Source organism: Phaethon aethereus (assembly GCF_964289735.1).
Source record: "Phaethon aethereus genome assembly, chromosome: 14".
In the NCBI taxonomy this organism is placed as follows: Eukaryota; Metazoa; Chordata; class Aves; order Phaethontiformes; family Phaethontidae; genus Phaethon; species Phaethon aethereus.
In genome coordinates, this window is record NC_138590.1 from 20,167,758 (window position 1) to 20,187,197 (window position 19,440).

A 19,440-nucleotide genomic window follows, 5' to 3' on the forward strand; every position below is an offset into this window, starting at 1 on the left:
TTGGTCCCATCCCATGCTGTGCAGAAGGGGGTTAGCTCCCGCTCGCAGTCCTGCAGTGCTGTAGGGGTTCTGTGGACCCTCATGGCTGCCCCAGTGCTGTTGTGTTCAGCATCACACTTTTTGTTCTGTTTTGTAGGATGCCAAAAAGAAATACGACAAGGAGACAGAGAAGTATTGTGGTGTCCTAGAAAAGCACTTAAACTTGTCTTCTAAGAAGAAAGAATCCCAGCTTCAGGAGGTGAGAGCAACCTCTGATTTCCATGTCTAGCAGTAACAGTGGTGAGCTTTTTGAATGCTTTATGCAACTCATAGCATTGATTTTCCTGTCTGTAAAATCAGAGAAGTCCCAAAATGGATAGCAGTCAAAAAGGAGAGAGAGTTTATAATTAAAGAGTGCAACAGAAAGGAACTGGTTCTGCTGCAGGCTTCCCTTGTGCCAGCAGGAATCACGGATGTCTAGTTCCCTTCTCTGGAAGTGGCTGCACTGGCTTTGGGCTCCATGGGAGGAGTGATCAGGCTTAGCGTTTTTAAACTGCTTTAGGAGCCTATTACTGACTCGGGATGTAGTTAGCTGCTGTGCCAAATGCTCTTACTGGGTGAGTACACTGAATTTTCAATCACTTCTTCCAAGTTTGGAATTCCCTGCACTGGCCCGACCGGGTTGGTCCCTGCAGGATGCACATCCTTGCTTGTGGGCATGGTGCTGGTGTGTTGCTGAGTCGTTTCTGGGGGAATTGGTGGGCGCAGGTGGTGGCTCCTGCACTGCGATAGCTGTGACAGTGGCACGGTGCCCAGCAGAGCTGGGGACTCAAGAGAGCAGATAGATATTTGTGGTGCAAAGAATCATCTTCCACCAAATCAGAGTTGAAGAGGGGTAAGAATCAGGGTTGGCATGCCCGCAAGCCAGCTTTGTCCTTGCATAGGTGTTCTGAGTTTGTAAATAACTTACCGTGTGGAAGCACCCGTATGTCCCAGGAGATGGAGAGTCCCGTTCTCATGGCTTTTAAATAACCCTTTAAACCTCTGGTTTAGTTCGTCTTTGAAATACTATTGCGAGACACAGGAGTGGAAGGGTTTCTTTCTGGGGAGGGAAGGAGCCACTTGTGGCTGGCGGGTTGCAGCAGTGACATTCAGAGGTGTGATCCTGTGCCCTGGCCAGAGCGTGGCCCTGCAGGGCTGCCCGGGAGCCCAGGGCAGCAGGGCGGTGGGATGCAGTGCGGGATGTGCGCAGTGGCTGTGTGCGGATGCGGTGCGGGATGTGCGCAGTGGCTGTGTGCGGATGCGGTGCGGGATATGGGCAGGAGCTGTGTGCGGATGCGGTGCGGGATGCGGGCAGGAGCTGTGTGTGGATGCGGTGTGGGACGCGGGCAGGAGCTGTGTGTGGGATGCGGGTGGTGGCTGTGTGCGGATGCAAGAGCAGGATGCGGGCAGTGTCTGTGCGCGGGTGCAGGATGTGGGCAGGAGCTGTGTGCGGATGCGGTGTGGGATGCGGGCAGGAGCTATGTGTAGATGTGGTGCGGGATGTGGGCAGGAGCTGTGTGCGGGATGTGGGCGGTGGCTGTGTGCGGATGCGCTGCGGGATGCAGGCAGGAGCTGTGTGCCGATGCGGTGCGGGATGTGGGCAGGAGCTGTGTGCGGATGCGCTGCGGGATGCAGGCAGGAGCTGTGTGCCGATGCGGTGCGGGATGTGGGCAGGAGCTGTGTGCGGGATGTGGGCAGTGGCTGTGTGTGGATGCGGTGCGGGATGCGGGTGGTGGCTGTGTGCCGATGCGGTGCGGGATGCGGTGCTGGGGCGTGTGGAGCAGCGCTGGCTGCTGGTGCCATCTGCTGGCATCTTCCACCTCAAACCTTGACTTGGGCTTTTGCTGCGCAGGAGGCGGCTGGAGCGGCAGCGCCTGCTCCCACGCTCAGGCCTTGGGGCCTTTTCCCCGTGGGGTGCTGTGAGGCTTACCCTGGCTGCGGTGGGCCAAGGCCCACCGAGGAGGGGGCCTTTGAAAGAGCTGCCCAGCATGTAGGCTGTGAAACGTGGATGCGGCATCCAGCGGCGCGTGGGAGCGCTCGCCCCGTCCGGCACCCCCCCGGCGGCTGCCCGCCGCGGTCCCTGCCTGCCGGGGGCTTTCCAGGTGGGGGGCTGCAGCCACGGCAGACGTGCATGGGAAAGGTGCTGATGGGGTGGCAGCGTTTTAGGAAAGTTCACACCACCTGTTTGTGAGCAGTCTGAAGCTTCACTAGAAGACTTGATGTCCCAAGAGACGAGCATTTGTCCCCGGGAGATTTGGTGGTTTACATTTCCTAACCTCTTCTTGCTGTCTACATCTGGAGGGTGATAGCGGCCGCATCTGCAACTGCTGCAGCAAGGCGGGGAGAGGAGGAAACCATGGGAATTCTCTGCTGCTTTGGCTGTTGACCAATTAACTAATACATGGAGTCTAATCTGCCGTTTAACTCCTGGCAAAGTTATTTGATTACATCACACTTTCTGCTTTTCAGAACTCAGTTTGCTAAATGCCTCAGGCTGTGCACCATGGGCACCCAGCACAAGTGCTGGTGGCAGGTCATGGGGAAAACAGACCATTTCACGGCTGTGTCACACAGAAAATTAGGCGTAAGCTGCTGTTCAAATGCTAGCTGGTATTTGCCAGCTGGGTTTCGTGGAGCGCGGGAGCAGACACATGTCCAGCCCTGACGGGATGCGTGGTACAGCATATCCTCCGCCCTGGAGCTCCAGCTCTGCCCTGGGCACAGCGAGGGCCACGCTGGCGAGGGCACCCCGCTGGCCTCAGCCGGGACGGGGGATCTGCCTCCCATTGAGCAGTGACTTGCTGGCTGTTTGTGCTGGGGGTGAGACTCTGCCCAGCTGAGTTTACCGGTGCTGAGGTCAGAGGGACGGTGGGACACCCAGACCAACCTCCCTGTGGGCACCGCTGGCATCAGTGACGCCCCGGGTTGCTCTACGTGAAGCATCACTTGCAAATGTAACAGCAACGTATGCCGGGGACGGCAGCCCGGGGATACCCACGTCCCTCACCCCACTTCCAGCGCGGTGGCTCCGCGCCACATGCGTGACGACGTTGTTTTTATGTACTGGGATTGGGGCATATCCCTGTTTTTGCTCACTTGGGCTTTACCTGCAAAGCAGAGGCGGTTTGCTGTCTGCTGATCCACCCAAGTGACGCGCTTGCTGGAGAGGGCGGTGGGGCACGTGAACCGCCCGGTTCAGCCCCGGACGCTCCGGGCAGTCTCCCGTTGCGGTGCTTTCCAGAAAGCGGAGAATTGCCTTTTGTTGTCAAGTATGCAGCGACTTCTCGTTTTTCTCGCTTCTAGTGTGTGCTTTTCCACACAGCTGTCAGGGAGGTGAGAACATGAGTCATCAAAACCATCTTTTTCAGCTGAAGAGCGAGCCTGTTCATGTGAATCGGGTTTACATTTAATCGCTGTGCCATCTGTCCAGTCCTGGACTGGGGTCTGAAGCTGAACTTGTTCTGCACGGACACGTTCCCATTAGACCCAGATGTCTGCTGGTCGCGAGGCCAAGCGCTCCCGGTCAGTAGTGACTTTGTATTTCCTCTTCAATCTCCCCGCTGCTTGTAGGCAGACAGCCAGGTGGACCTGGTTCGGCAGCATTTCTATGAAGTCTCCCTGGAGTATGTCTTCAAGGTGCAAGAGGTCCAGGAGAGGAAGATGTTCGAGTTCGTGGAACCTGTAAGTGAGCGCTCAAGCCACCTGCGGCGTGGGGCACCCCTGCGGTGGGATGGCTGGGGGGCTCCAGCCTTACCCCGCACCCCTCTCTGAGGGACATTTGAGGGGAGGAAGCACCGTGTGACCCTCGGGGCATGGGGCCAGTAGCTTGGCAACCATGTGCGTACTGGAAACATATAATTTTTTATTGTGTGGACATCTCCCTCGTGGTGGGCTGGACTGAGGGGCCTGCTGGCAGTTAAGAGAAAATTAGGCTTGATTGGAGGAAAAAAACCCAGAACTGTAAGTAACGTTCATAAGGGAAAAAGAGTGCATGAGTGACAGAAATAGGGGGAAAAAAGAGTTTTCTAAGGTCTACCTGTGCTCAGGCGGTAAGTCCTTTAAAGCTGCTCCGGGAAGTGCCAAACCTCCCTGGCTCTTTGCAAAGGTAATTCCTGCTGAGAGAAGAGTAACTTGGAGTTGGGAGAGGCGCGATGCAGGGAACGGCAGCGTGCTGCCTGCTTTACCCGGCACCTCCTGGCCCTGCTCTTAGTGACCCTGGGGCTTTGGTGATGCAGGGAGCGGAGGCAGAGGGGATGAGGGGTCCTGGAGCAGGGGCTTGCCTTGGCTTTGGGGGAACACGCACAGATTCAGCGCTGGGGTCCATTCAGCAGAGATTTTGAAAGTGAAACGAGGAACAGGGCATCTTCCTAGGGATTGCCAAGCCCCTGGGCCCCCGGGGCGCTGCCGGGACGCTTCCCTCCGCGGCGGTTGCTCTGAAAGCGGCTGTGGTTCTCTACTGACTGACTTGATTCGTTTTACCCCAACGCAGCTGCTGGCCTTTCTGCAGGGGCTTTTCACCTTCTACCACCATGGCTACGAGCTTGCCAAGGACTTCAGCGATTTCAAGACCGAGCTGACAATCAGCATCCAGAACGTAAGTGTGCCACGTGCCCCTGCCGCTGGGCCATGTGCCCCTCGCCGTGACTGTCCTGCAGAGCAAAATAACACTTCTTGATATATTTTAATAAAGATTTTATTCTCCTTTTTTTGTGTGCCATCAAGCAAAGGCTTTGACGGTGTCATTGAAAGCAGACTCTTTTTTGTAAATAACACACATGGTATACACAGCCTGCATGGCAGTTCATTCCCTGCGGCACACCAAACGCAGAGGCCCAGCTTCCCAGGAGCTAGCCACTGGGCGGACGTCGTTCCGTGCCCTGTGATTTTAGTGAGTGTTTCAAACCATTTTGCAAGTGTTTCAAACTGCCGTTCCTTCTGGGAAGGGCAGCACTTTTTGTCTCTGGGCTGTGGAGCGGAGCCCTTCTGCCGGCTGCGGCCGTGGCCAGTGTGTGTGGTGCCCACACGTCGGACATGTGCAGGACTTTGGCATGTTGGCATTGCAGCTTTGCTTTCCTCTCTTGTTATAAAATTACTCTTCTTTTCTACCAAGGATTCAGACTGGTTTCATTCTTTTGAAACAACTTTTTCACGAAACTCAGCTTGCCAATTGTTGTAATATTTTTATTTTAGCTTAAATCCAGGCCCAGGAAGACACCTGTCCTGTGGCTTCCCTAGTCCCGTTTCCCACACGGGCTGTGGTGACCCAACTCTGGGGTCCCATCCCTGCGTGGTGACTCCTCCTTGCTGCAGAGGAGGCCACGTTGGGTCCACGCATTGGAGAAGGCATTCCTGTTCTAATTTGCAGACAAGAAATCGTTTTGAAGGAACAAGGTCAGAGGTTGAATCTTTGATGAAGAAGATGAAGGAGAACCCTCACGAGCACAAAAACATCAGCCCTTACACGATGGAGGGTTACCTGTATGTGCAGGAGAAACGTAGGTGTCGGGGCGGCGGAGCTGCCTGCCAGGGCAATGCGGCGAGTGGGCACCTGGGGAAGGTGGTTTATCAGGGCGTGGGGCACGAAGGCGAATTCCGCAGGGTACAAAATCTGTGAGAGAGAGGTGGGTGGGATATTAAGGTGGGAATGTGGGAACCAGGTTCTCCCTGGGAGGGAGAATCACTGCCAGTGCCTGATAAAAGTCTTTCCCCAGGACAGAAAAGGATTAATAATGCTTAATCCACTTGCGAAGTCCAACAAGAACTGTAGGCACAGAAATGTGTCATGTCAGATGATCGTTAGACATACAGGCTATTAATGGGAAGGCACTGAAACCATACTAGTTCTGGGAATAAAAACTGCATTTGCTTTGTAGGTCACTTTGGGACTTCCTGGGTGAAGCATTACTGCACGTACCAGAGGGAATCAAAGCGGATAACGATGGTGCCGTTTGACCAGAAATCTGGAGGAAAAGGGGTGAGTGCCGAGAGGCAGCAGGACCGCGTCCCGGGGGTCTCTGCCGCGGAGCACTGCGAAGCTGCTGCCTGCATGCTCGGCTGGTGCTCAAAGGGAACCATTTTTAGCAAGGTGACACAAATGCAAGTGAAGTGGGTCAGATTAATTCGAGGCTGAGTAGGTGCCACACGGGGGACTAACTCTGCACCTTGTTAAAAAAAAACAAACAGACAGACAAGCAAACCCCCCCAAGCCCCAGAGATCTTTGGAAACTGTCAGCTGTGCTGAGAGCAGAGCTGGTTTCCCAAGGGGAGAGAGCCCCTTGGAGATGGCTTTGTTTTATGCTCAAGCTCCATATTCCAGGCCGGTGTCTGCACACGGCTATTTGTACGGACAAAGCTGCAGCAGCTGCCTCAGGGCTGAGACTGGCCCTTTTTCCTCTTGCTTTTAGGTCTGTCCTTTATTTACTTATTTCTGTTTGCAGAAGGAGAGCCCTTTAAAAGTTGAAGTGTGCGCAGTTGCATCTTCGGTGCAGCTCTCGCTGTTCCTGGCGATGCTTGGCACGCGGTGGGCCGTGCATCCGTGCCGTGCCCTGCGAGGCTGTGGCTGTTTCTGCAGGTGGAGGGGTGGTTGGGGCTGGGAGCGGAGTGGGGTCGTGCCACGCGCACCCACCACGCTACAGCTCCATGGGCGCCCGGTCTCCAGTCCCCCGTTCCTGCTTCAAGACCCAGAGAAGAGAACGCATTCATTATTTCGCTCCTTAATGCCTGTGACTTGGCCCATAAAGTTGTTTAATTTTAGACAGAGTGGCAGGAGAGCCTGGGGCTCCCCTCGGCCAAGAGGGGTGTGGAGGAGCAGGGGGAGCCGTGGGTGTGGGGGGCCAGCACACGCCGTGTGCCCCGCTGCTGTGGGGCAGCGTGAGCCCGGCTGTAGCCAGGACTGGCTTTGCTCCCCTACAGCAGGAACAATAGACCCCCCCCGGAGTGTTCCCGGCTGGGGCAGTTTGCAAATGTTATCCCCTCGCAGGGGAGCGCCTCTGGCACTTGACAGGCTGCCGCACGGCTCCCTGCTGGCAAAGGGGGGTGGCTGTGGGGAGGGCACTTTTAAAATTAATTTCCTCTTGCCTCGGAGCATCTTCATTATAACTCAGCATTGAAATATCCCAGCCCTGTAATCATCAGCTGCTGCATTGTGTTTCATGTGGTCTTTTCCCATTTCGCAGCTTCCCCAGCACCCTGGGGCGCGGGCGCTGCCGACACGGCCGTGTGGCCCTTCTTGCGCAGGGCAGGAGCCCTGCTCCGGCGTGCCTTGCTGACTACCGTGCCAGTGGGGCTGCTCGGCTGGGGTCTCGTGTCTTGCACGATCCTGGCATGCAACTCTGCCTGTGCCGGGGCGGCTCTATCCGCGCTGCAGAGTCTACCAGTGATGACCGGCATGGGTGTCAGAGCGTGGAGCAGCCCAGGGGCTCGTGGCCGCACTGCCGGGCATTTCGGGGTCTCGCTAGAGCAGGCGCCAAGCGAGAGGCGATGTCGGTGCTGCAGAGGGAGACGCATCGCTTGTGGGTCACAGAGGACACGGTGTGTGTTATCAGCCCCTCGTGAACGCCCCTCGGGCTGTGGCTGGAGCCAGATATTAGTTGGGGGGCGGCATTCCCTGAATACCAGACAGGGAGTTGGGCAGCTTGGGAGCAGCCTTGTGCCAGCAGCGGGCCAGGCTGGGGAGGGCTGGGTGCAGGTAGCCTCTGCTGAGCCCTGGGAGAAGCTCTGCAGGGACCTCTCTCAGGTCCGTCATCCTGGGTCTGTTCTGGGTCCCTGAACCTGTTTCCTGGAAAAATGATGATGTCAGGGAACAGGGTGGTCAGCCAAGGTAGTCACCAAGAACAGCACAGAGGGCACAGAAAAGCGGCCACCTCCAGGAATTCATTCAGAATTCATTTTCGTTTGAGTCATCAGTGGATTTTAAAAATCGTAGGAGAAATGTCTGTGCTGGCAGGGAGTGAGTAGGGATTTCCTCCAGCAGAGGACAGCAGTGCACATAGATCCTGCCGGATCGCCGCCCGGCATGTGGAAATCCAGTACAACTTGGATGCAGATGCCTGGATGGGAGAATGGTGGTGGTGTTGCTTTGTTATATAATAAACATTTTAAGACATGTTTGCTCCCGTTAAGAGTTCTCGTGTGCAGAATGCTGCCAAAAATGCAGCCTGGAGTGAACACTGACAGCCAGGTCTATGATGCATTGTTCAGCAATGGAAAAGAATGCTGACTTTGCCCAAAAGTTGTGGCCCAAGTCTCCCTGCCTGCCTGAAGCACGGGTCATGTGATGATTAATGCACAAATTTAATCGTGTGCATTCTGAAAGGAAGGCTCCTCGTGAAAGATTTTGGACTAAACATGTTTGCAAGGGTGAAAAGACAAGTCCTCATGTCAGATATATAAATACATATTTCTAGCAGGTGGATATTGCCAAATCCCGCCAGGTTTGAACATGTTCATTGGAAGCGCAGGGGGTGCTGGGGACAGGCACACGACTGGTTCACTCTTCTCGGCCTTAACTGCGATTTTGTCTCTTTTCAGGGAGAAGATGAAGCTGTTACCCTCAAGTCTTGCACACGGCGGAAGACTGACTCAATCGAGAAGAGGTTTTGCTTTGATGTGGAAGCTGTGGATCGGTGAGTGCCGAGGGGCACCGCAGCCTCGGTGGACCTGCAGCCTGGGTTGCCAAAAGGATGCGCACGCTGGGGGTTACATGAGCCATGCATAGGGAAAGGTTGCAGTCGTTTTGTACTTGGCTTTCCTGGGTAGTTCTTGTGCAGTTTCTGTGTTTCTCTTCTCCTTTAGTCATACCCTCCATGAATGGAAAGCATTAGCCCATGGAAACACACTTCTCCCTGGTGCTTCCAGCCAGGTGCTCTCAATATATTCAGTTAGTGCTTCGGTTTACAAGGTGCTGAGTTTACTCAAGTCTCTCTAACTTTACTGGTGTTTTAGCACTTCTGCAGTCTCTGGCCATGTAAGATAAATGGTCACAAGTATGGAAAAGATGCTCTGTGGATGTTTTGGCAGGGATACGATGCCTCTTTCCAGCATTGGGTATGTGTTGGAATAACTTCAGCTTTTGTGCTGTAGAGTGGCTGTTGCTGGTCTGCTGTGGATGGGTGGCAATGGAAGTCCGGCTTGCACCTCCAGGCACTTTACATTCACTTCTTTTTCCTGAAGGCGTAAAATACTTTCTGATGTGATTTATCACATAGCAGCTGAACCAGATGTATGTGTGGATTCAATCTACAGCGCCTAGGAATGAGAGTCTGTTATCATATCTAATTAGCATCACGCATGGCTTACATATATAAACAGGAAAACCGGGCTGGGGTTGCTATTCCAAGCGGTATTAATCATTGCCTTGTATCTTCGTATCCTCGCTGCAGGAAGTTTACAAAAGCCCGCTCCAAAGTCACTGAATGTCTGTGCCCTCCCAATTGTGCGTCGGTTCATGTTCCAGCTGTCCTCCCTTCCACTGGCCACTGTGGCAATGCCCAGGAGGTCTCGGGGAAAACTCCAGTTCATCAAAATCCGAGGTGTTGAATAACGCTGCAGTAACCCGCGGTACCTTTCCCTGCCCAGCCTGTGCTTCCGCAGCCTGTCAGTGCCAGCTCCTCTCGCTGCCAGCCCAGGGCAGGGAGAGGTTGGGGTGATGGAGCTCTGCCTGTGTTGGCTCAGGGATAAGATAACCCTGGGGCTGCCTCCTGCTCTCTGTAGCTGCACTTTCCTCCAGAAAGCTGCAGTATTCCTGCTGACATGGGGATTTTCTTTTCCTATGCCCTGAGAATATTTTTTTTTAATGTGAAAACCAAAATAAAACTGGGAGGAGGAGAAGTCAGCCACCACAATAGTTTTCTTCTGCAACGTCTTCAGAGGCAGCTGAACCTTCCCTTGATGTCTGGAGCCTGCTAGGCATGGGATCAAGAGGTACTCCAGAAATATGCCTGCTAAATGTAAATAATGGCGGGGGAGTGGCAAAGGCGGGGAAACCGGAGAAATTGCTCATTTTGCGTACATGTTCCTGCTGCACGAAATTGCCTCTGCCCGAGAGGACAGCGAGGGCAGAAAACATGAAATGAAAGGCTGCTTTTCCCCCCAATATACAGGCAACTCTGCATATTTTTGGTATTAGCATTTGTCATTAGTTGTCTGAAATAATGGTTATTTCCAAAGTAGTTAAGCTAAGGGGAAGAGGAGGCAACAGGTTTTGCTGTGGTCAAAAGAGTGTGATGTGCCCACCCTGTCTCCCCCTCCCCGGCATAGTCGTGCTGAGCGTTGGGAGATGTGGGCACCGTCAGGGCTTCAGGCGATGCTGTCGATGGCCAGGGTTTGCTGGAAATCACCTTCACCTCGCCTGGCACTCGTGATTTGGCCTGTTTTATAGAGCGGTGTGTATCGAGGAATGGTTTCCTTGCCAGCCCGGGATTATCAGGGATTGGCAGTGCGTGGGTGCCACCCTGCAGCTGTCCTGCCGCAGCCTGGCCTGGCTTCACTGCGTGGCCCTGGGGACGTGGGTGACCTGGAGCTCCTTGTGCAGAGGTGCCCGGTCGCAGACAGAGGTGCTGGGGCTCACCTGGGCACCGCAGGGAGGAAGACCCCTGCCCGCTGCTCGGAAGGTCAGCCAGGCTCGGGCAGCAGGAAGATAACGCCTTTGGAGGCATTGCTTTCCATTTTGTGCTGGGGCGATCAGCTCTGGCTTAAGGACCCAAGAACAGGCTAAAACTTCAGCCCACACCCTCCACCCAAGTCCGCTGACCACAAATGATAGGACATCTTGGACCAAAGGCTGGCTGGTGCAGTGTCTGTGTTTTTTCACAGAATGGAGAAGGCTGATTTGTGTAGTGGGCTTTTTGTCTTGGGCTGTTGTTTTTTCTCTCTCTTTTTTTTTCCCCCCTTGCTTTTTGTTTTCTGTTTTTTTAATTGTCTCTACTAATAGGCAAACGTCCCCAAGATGCTTCTCTGTCACACACGTACTGTGTTTTGATTTACAGCAGTTTTCCCCTTTCTTCTCTGTACGCAACTTCTAAATGACAGTTAGACATGTAAGCAATGTCCAGCAAGAGTCAAGTGTCTTGTAACCGATAGGTGCATGCAGTCACCTTGGCATTACGCCAGCCCAGGAGAACACTGTGATACTGAGAAAACCATGTGCGTTTGTGGTGTTCAGAGGTAAGGGTGAATAACGCCACCAGAGTGTGCTTCTCCTGAAGTTTGAAACTGCCTTTCAAAAGGTTAGCTTGGAAACAGGTGGGTTAAGAGAGCAGGAAGATTTTTCCATACGCGTCGCTTGCTTCCTATGGACGATTACATTGGATTGTCCCTCCCAAAGTACGTGGTGGAGCAAGAATATGCTGGGCTGCGTGTGTGCCTTCCTCAGCAAGAGCAAGGGGCATTGCTTGCTGCCGTGGGCTTTGGCGGATTTCCATTTGTGTCTTCCCAGATACACATCCCGTTGGTGTTCGGTTGGCTTTTCTGGGCTACCTGTTGTGGGCCCTCTGGAGCAGCGTCGCGCACTAGGGATCCACCGGCTCGGGGCCGAAAGCTGTGACTGCGCAATGCGCAGAGGCCATTGATGCTTCCCAGCAGTTGTGTCCAAAATGTCTCTTACTGCTGCTACAGATTAGAATCACAGAACCATTAAGGTTGGAAAAGACCTTTAAGATCATCAAGTCCAACTGTCAACCCAACACCACCGTGCTCACTAAACCGTCTCCCGAAGTGCCACATCTACATGTTTTTTGATCACCGCATTACACTTACATAACCTTGCAAAGGCACCTGCAAGCCGGCGTCCCGCGTGGAGCTCTGCAGCGGTGCAGGTAGCCCGTGCTCTGTGCCTTTCAGCAAGTTACTCGTGTGCAATGGTGCCATGGGGGCAACGTGAAGTCCGCGTCCTTCCCAGGCTCTCCTAAAGCATATTCAGTCAGTCGTTACGCTCTCTGCGAATAGATAGGCTAGGCTTAGTCACCAGTTTGTTTTCTTATGGTCTGACAAGCTGTGTCCATCTTGCTGGGGCAGGAGGGAGCAGCGCCGGCGGGGCTCAGGGCCGGGCTTATCCCGCCGTCTCCTGCTGGAGCTGGCACAGTAAAACCTGTGCGTAGTTACGCTTTGCTTATGTGTCAAATCAGAGCTAACAGCCGCACACACGTGAGGAAATTCCACTTTCTACTCAAGTACTTTTATCTCCTATCACTATAAAATTTGCGTAGCTCTTCAAGCTCTGTCCGTACTAACTTGCGCTGTTGCAGGATGCAGTGTAAGCCCCACGCTGAGGTGCTGACGCAGACCGGAGCGAGACGGCCGTGCTGAAGCTCCTGGCTTGCCGTACAGCCTAGAGGTGGCAGCCTCGGCTGGTTCTTCCCCAGTTATGTCGGCACTGAAATGGGCTGCTTGTCAGCGTTGTGTTTTGGGAAACTGGTGTACATCAACATGGGGTGCAGGCTTGGAGCTTTCTAAATAACACCCGGAGAAGCTGTTGCTTGTTAAGGGGGAAAAAAAAATAGTTTTTTCTCCTGTAAAGATGATTCAGCACTACCGAGCTGAAAATCTTGAGCCTAACCTGTTATTGCAGCATTGCTTTCTTTTGCTATTGTGTGGTAAGGAGACGCCGAAGTTCTCCGTGCTGAAGACTGAAGAGCTGTGGTACAGGTGTTTTTGAGAGGTCTAAGAAATCCCTAACACTGCCTTTGCAAATAGTTCTGATTTTCTCTGTGGGAAGTTAGGAGTATTTTATTGTTTTGTTACAGCAGAATTGGCCCCCGAATGGTGTTCTAGTGTCTGGCTGAAATACATTCCCAGTGTGATAGATACCGTGTTTTACTGTTAATGTTTTTTTTTTTCCTAAGTAAACTCATTTGTAGTCTCTGTGCATTAAATCAGTTCTGTAAATAAAGAAAACAGGGATGACAGCCAGTGTCTCACAAAATGAGCCGTCAGAGGAGGAGTATCTCATTTGGCTGATGACAAAGGCTTTGTAATGTAGGATAATGTAGGTCATTGCTCTGGGCCAGAAGTGAAGGGCTTCTAATACCAATTGGCTTTCATGGGAATAGGAGGTATTAAAAATTTGGGAGTTTTGGTCTCTTAGTTGTTCATAAAGGCGGTGAACTCTGCACGTAATGCCATCCCCTGGGCCCCGTGCGCGCCCAGGCTCGGGCTGGGCCGTGGTTGGCATTGGGCTGGGTGAGCCGCAATGCACCTGCCCGAGCGTTTCCCTGCCCGGATGGTTTCAGTCGGTGGCTTGTGGCCTTGCTCTGGGTACGCGCTTTGCAGAGCCGCACATTTCTTTCCGAGTGCCACCCTGGCTGCGGCGGGGCACGCTCCCCGCTTCCCGGCTCTGGGGCTGGTTGTGCCGGGGCCGGGCGGCCGGTGGCCACCCCACCTCTGCCGGTGTTCCCCGCGGCCGGCCGGTGGCTCTCGCCGGTGCTTTGGACAGCACGTGCAATACAACTTGTACTTGTTCCTCTGCTGGTGTTGCCTTTCCAGTGACCTTTTAACAAAGCCGTTCATGGGGTTTTCACGGGCAGGCTGGCAGTGAGCAGATGAAGCTCGTTCCCTCCTCGGCGGCCACGGAGACCCACGCCAGCCCCTGCCCCTGCAGAACGTGCTGGCGGTGGTTGTACGGACAGTGCTTTAAGCTTTACAAGGACAAGTGAGACTTTGTGAACCCAGGAACAAAGTCCCTCCCTTATTTACACCTTTTCTTCATTTTGAGGCTGCATCTGGCTTCTGGTGTTTGCACCGGCACCCCATGACGGTGGGGTCCCCTCTGGGGTGCCAGCAGTGTGTGGGTGCGCTGCTCCACTCAGACCAGGACTGCAGACTTCTCCATGTGCCCAACTCCGCTCAGCCCCCGAGACCCTGTTAATAGTCTGCTCTTACGTTTTTTCATTCAGCAGTTTAGATTGTCTCGGTATGATAAGCTGCTACAGGAGTTGAAAGTTCTTATCTGTTTCTATTGCTTTCAATATTTGTTTGTTTTTCTGGAAGAAGGAAAAAGCTATTGGACTTTCTCATTTTCTCTGCGTGCTTAGTCATAGCTCCTTAAAACCAGGCTGTTTTTTACAAAAGCTGAGATATTGGGAAAATTCAAATTTCCTGTGTGGTCTCGTATGGAAAAATGTCTTTAGTTTTTAGATTGTAGCATATTGAAAATATACTTTCTTGCAACGTGTTTACCATGTTCTAGTCTGGTCTCACGCTCCCACATCCACTCAGTTTAGAAGCAGATTCCGTCTGATCGCAAAACGTCTCCCCCCTTGCATCCCAGAAGGCAGCCGAGGGTTTTGGTGCCTGGAGGTTGAAATGTATGATGCAGCATCTAGTAATGACTCAGCGGGTCCTTCATCTTGTTTGCCACAACAGTTCGCGTTCGTGCACCTTAGACGTCAGATCCAGGAGGGTGTCCTGCTGTCCCGATGCGGCAGTCCCGGGGCTGGCTCGGGTGGGCAGACCCAGCAGGGTAGAGGCAGCTCCCCCAGCGCGTGTCCGTGTGCATCCCTCATCAAGCTTTGGGAGGGGATGGGGGCTACCCAGCAGCAAAATCCAGCTAAGCTCCAGGATTTGGGATCATTTGTATGTTAGGTGAGGGAACAGACACAGATATGTTTTATCTTTTGGGAACGGAAGCCAGAAGGGCCTTCCCTGTCTCACGCTCTGCGCTGAATAATTGAGATATCTGTAATCTAATGAGCACACTTTTGGAAACGTTGGTCTTCAGGGAAACCCCATGAAAATGAGGCTGGCCGCAGACAGCGAGTCGAACACGGCTGCATGTCGATAGCATTAGTAGGTTGCTGTTTCAGTGCCAGCCATCCTACCTGACTATTAAGCACGTGGGTACCCCATGGGCATCGTCCAAATAAGTAATGAATGAGGTGTAATGTGTGGGGTGCATTTTAAATGCATCACAACCAGGCCGACAGTCCTGCTCAGGAAAGTGGTGCAATGGATACCTTGGTAAATTAACACTGTGGGAGGAAATACAGAGCTATTTGCAATGTAAATAGGTTTTTAATTCAGTTTCATAGCCACTCCCCTCATGCTGTTAAATAAGTTTGACTTTGAAGTGAAGCCTGAAGAGTTGTTATCTGCTCAAAGGCAGAACAAACATTTTCACGTTATCATCTTTTTGTCCTGTGCATGAGGGAGCCTGGCATGCCAGATACCAGTATTGTCTGCCCAGCACCTCCTCGCTTCGCTGGGAGTCCCGTGTTGAATTTACGACGAATGAAAGGTTTAAATTTCTTTGTTTTAATGTCTCGGCTAAAGAGACAGAAATCCCAATATTCCCTTTTCCCATGTCTCCTTAGTTGAGCTAGACCCTTCCAGGGCTTTCTGCCTGAGATAACTGCGCCTTCAGCAGCAGCTTGCCTTAAACTCAGCCTTAAGCCCTGGCTGAAAGGGAGCGCAGCTGAGACCTCTGGTCACCCAAGGAAAAGCCTGCGCCTGCCGTGTGGGAAGGATTTGCTGTGAAGCCATAGCTGCTGCCACTCCTGAGCTACCAGGGACTACTCTTGAATTGCTTTGTCTCTGCACAACAAGGAGCTTTGTTCAGTGTTTTGAAAATATTTGGTGTTGGATGTTGAACGTTTTCTTTCTCAAATGGGGCGATGGTTAAGTGGTTTCCTCTTCCCTTCAAAATGAGTAAACTTCCAAACCACTAAGCTGGTGAGTATTGACTGACTCACCAATGGGATTAGTGGAGATCAAGCACATTATGTCTGGTTTACTTGGACCTGGGCTTGTTGCAAGCCTGAATGCACAGCTTTCTCTGGTGGAACAGTGCTAAGCTGCTGTGTGTGTGCCGAAAGCCAGCGGTTGGCTTGGTTGGATGGGGAGTAGAGTTAGGGAGAAGGGTTAATCTTAGTTCCTTGCCCATACCTGCTACAGAAGTGACAGAAGATGGGGCAAACCCACCACTATGAGAGCCCCTGTTAATGTTTTCTTTTCTAACAGAGGATCAGCTCTTATCAAGGACCACATGACTTTTGCAGAGTGTTGTTGCAGCTCATGTTCTCCTGCTGAATCACTTTTGGGAAGTTCAAGTTAGAAACTGCCCCTCTTCCCAAGCCTTATCAGGTTTTGAGGATTTAGTACCGAAAAAAGCCTACGTGCTCTGCTGTACGTGCCCCGTTGGCAGTTGGCGGCTCCTGAGGTTAAATTGCTCTTCCGCCCCTTGTGCCACGGCAGCCCGGTGCCCTGTGAGCGGCGATCCTGGCTCTCCGCTGGCTTTCTGGAGCCGCTGCGCTGTGGCGTGGTTGGGCAGAGCAGCGTCAGAGGTTCTCTGCTATCGTACTTCCGATGGATGAAGCCCCACAAGCGTTGCTGCAGGGAGCATGCCGGTCACCACCCCGAGCAGGCTGAGTCGCGCGGCGCTCTGGCCGTGCCGGCATTTCCCCCCTTGCCAGGGCTTCTGCAGAAACAGCTGCCGTGCTCTGCTAACACGTCCGAAAATAGCCTGGGAGGAAGCAGGACGACTAGACCAAACAAACAGACCAGATCTCTCACCGAGACCAGGGCCTCTCCCGGGTCCCACGGGCGGCCTGGCCCCGCTGCGGAGCTTGCTGGGAGCGGCAGCGGGGCAGGACGCGACCACCCTTTCGGAGGCTGGAGGCCTGGCCCCACAAGCGCGAGGCTGAGGAGGCGTAGGGCTAGCTAGGCTTTTTGTGGCTGGATCTGCTGGCTGCAAGGTGGACTGGGATCTTCAGGATGGGAAGCCTGACAGCTTGCAGCCAAGCGAGATCAGTAAATCATCAGCCCACGACATGACCCGTGGGAGTACAGTGTTGGCTTTTGCCCTCTGCAGCATGTTCCGCTCTTGTGCAAGCACACAACCACACCTGAAGTTGTGCAAATACTCTCCACTGTGTTAAATCCATCATGACCTCGGTGGTCATGCTTATCAGAGCTGGATAATTCGCTTTTAACTCCTTGTATGGAAAGGGCAGTCCAGGAGTGGACTTAGGGTCCACTCACGAGTGCCGGAGGTGGTGTTGGCCCCAGGGTGAGCGCTGGACGGCTGTTGTCCCCTGGCTCCCCGTGCTTTCTCTGCAGGCTCTTGGGCCTCTTTCCCCTTCTCATTAAAATAAATACGCGAGCACAGAGTTATTTTTTGGAGGCTGGATTTACAGTGCAGCTCACGGGCTGTTTGTGTGTGCCGGCGGCGGGTGGCAGGGCCGGGCAGGACCAGCCGGTGCAGGAGCGAGCACCTGGGGCACCCCGGGGCTCGGCGCAGCGCTCCCCCCGCAAGGCCGCTGGCAGGGGCGCGCGGGCCGGGATCGCGCCGCCGCCGCCATTACTGTATGTAACAGCAGTGTATGGACGTGGGCAGGGGAGTGGTGCAGCCACGCTGGCACGAATGTGTCGGGGATGAAGTTCTTCACACAGCAGAAGGTCCCCCGCCACGAGCCGGTGCTTGGGGTGGTGGGGGGGGCTGGGCTGCGTGGGTCTCCTGTTTGCTTGGTTACCTTCCTTGCCTTCTCCTGCCGTTGCATGGATGTGCCTAGCCCAAGTGCAGGTGAGCTGTCTGGCTGAAAGCCAGAGAAAGAATTTGGCATCCAGCTCTCTTACACTAAAAACACTGAAAATGTGTGTCGATCGTTGGAGATACCCTCTGCTCGTTTGCTGGTTAGGGCCTGCGGGGACATCCTTGGAGAGGTCAGGCGGGGAACAGCCCCATGCTGCTGGGGCTTGGCTAGGAGGAAGGTTATCCTCTTTCTGTCTCTCTTGTGGGAAATTTATCTTTGTCATCTTTGTTTTCCATCCTGCAGTTTATTTATGGCATTCCCTTTATCTCTGCAGGCCTGGCGTGATCACCATGCAGGCGCTTTCAGAAGAGGACCGAAGGCTGTGGATGGAGGCAATGGATGGCCGGGAGCCGGTGAGCAGAAATACTAGCAAAAAAGCATTGGAGAAAATTGTGGAGAGCTTTTCGTAGCCTGGGGCAGATTGTTTGCTGCGAAGCAGGCTGTCACGAAGCGCCTGCCAGCCGGTGCGAGAGCTGTATCCGTGGGGCAGCTCGCGCCTCCTGCCAAGAGAATAGTTTAATCCCTTGGTTAAATATTTGAGGTAATACTGTATCTCCTGTGCTTGGATTGCTTGAAGGTGCGGTGGAGAGGAGGAGGGTAGGCTTGGCCAGCACAAACATGCTGCTGTGCTGTGCTGAAAGGAAAACATGGCAAAAGAGCAGTTGAAGAAAATACGCTGTAGATTTTCAGGGCTTTTCGAGTCCTGCAACTCACCTGGCAGCTGTTTCTGGGTCTTGTAGAGAACTGCAGATTTCGTGTGAGGGGAGGAATGTAGCTCCTGGTCCCCGTACTCGGCGACAGCCTCCTTGCTGCTGTGTTTGCTCCTGCCATGCCAAAGCTGCACAGGCTTCCTCACCTCTGGAAGGATTTATGGCGGTTTTCAGGAAACACATAGTTGTTGTTTTTTCAGTTTTTAATGCATATGCAAACTTTACTGCCAAGCTGGAAGAACTTTGGCTGGTTCTGGACCGGGTTCCCTCAGAGGAGTCATGGTGCAGGCGCTGTGCGTCGGCAGCGCGGTCCTGCCCGGTTTCAGTGTGGCGGCCGTGCAGCGATGAACGGCAAACACGCACCGCTGAGCAGCCTTCGTACGCAGAGGGAGACTAGGCTGTGGGCCTCTGTGCCTCAGCGTGGCCAAAAGCGTAGCAGGATACGAAAAGAAACTTTGCGGATAGCCAGAGCAGCCAGGGCTGTTACGGGACAGCCTGTACGTTTTTGGAGTAGATGTCTGTGCTGCTGAGCTTGAGCCAGGCTCTGGCAGTCGGAGGAGAGTCCATGCGGGGAGCAGGGTATCCCATCCCAGCACAGCCCCACTGCCACAGACTGGTACTGATTTGAGCAGACCCCCCCCCCCCAAATCCACAAAAAGGTCCTTGTTTGTCAGAAAAAAAAAAGTTCGTTAAAGCCAGGTGAGATGCAGATACACACGGGCTGTTCAGTGAATGCTGGGAAAGCGCATGCTGGGCTTAAGCAACTTGCTTTTCAAACGTGCAGCAGTTTGGAGGCCAGGAAGGCTGTGTGTGTGAGAGTGCTGCCGTGTATTTCAGGTAAAGCATTTCGTTGTGGATTATGGCCAGGTCTCAGCCTGGAATCATTGAACCATTGGGTAATTCAGGCGGGACAGGACCTCGGGAGGTTTCTAGTCCAACCTCCTGCTCACAACAGATTACTTGGGGTCTTACCTGGTTGAGGGCTGAAAGCATCTGAGGAAGGAGACTGCTCAGCTTCCCTGAGCTCAAGGTCTGCTGCTTGACTCTTCTCGTGGAGGAGAGCTTCTCCCGAGACCCAGTCTGAACCTCTCCTATTTCAATGTACGCCTATTGTCTCTTGTCCTCCTGCCATGCACTGCTGTGAGGAGCCCGGCTCTGTTTTTCTGATACCTTCCTCATAGGAAGGG

General features: G+C 53.5%; 1 protein-coding gene across 1 annotated transcript in view; it reads left to right on the forward strand.

Annotated features, from left to right (window-relative positions):
• ARHGAP26 (Rho GTPase activating protein 26) overlaps window positions 1-19,440 on the forward strand; it is a 151,024-nt gene that overhangs the window by 25,396 nt on the left and 106,188 nt on the right. Inside the window, exons 5-11 of the mRNA XM_082006068.1 lie at window positions 137-238; window positions 3,592-3,702; window positions 4,511-4,615; window positions 5,387-5,516; window positions 5,895-5,995; window positions 8,551-8,645; window positions 17,818-17,896. Coding sequence (XP_081862194.1) covers window positions 137-238; window positions 3,592-3,702; window positions 4,511-4,615; window positions 5,387-5,516; window positions 5,895-5,995; window positions 8,551-8,645; window positions 17,818-17,896 — 723 coding nt within the window. The remainder of the gene's footprint in view (window positions 1-136; window positions 239-3,591; window positions 3,703-4,510; window positions 4,616-5,386; window positions 5,517-5,894; window positions 5,996-8,550; window positions 8,646-17,817; window positions 17,897-19,440) is intronic.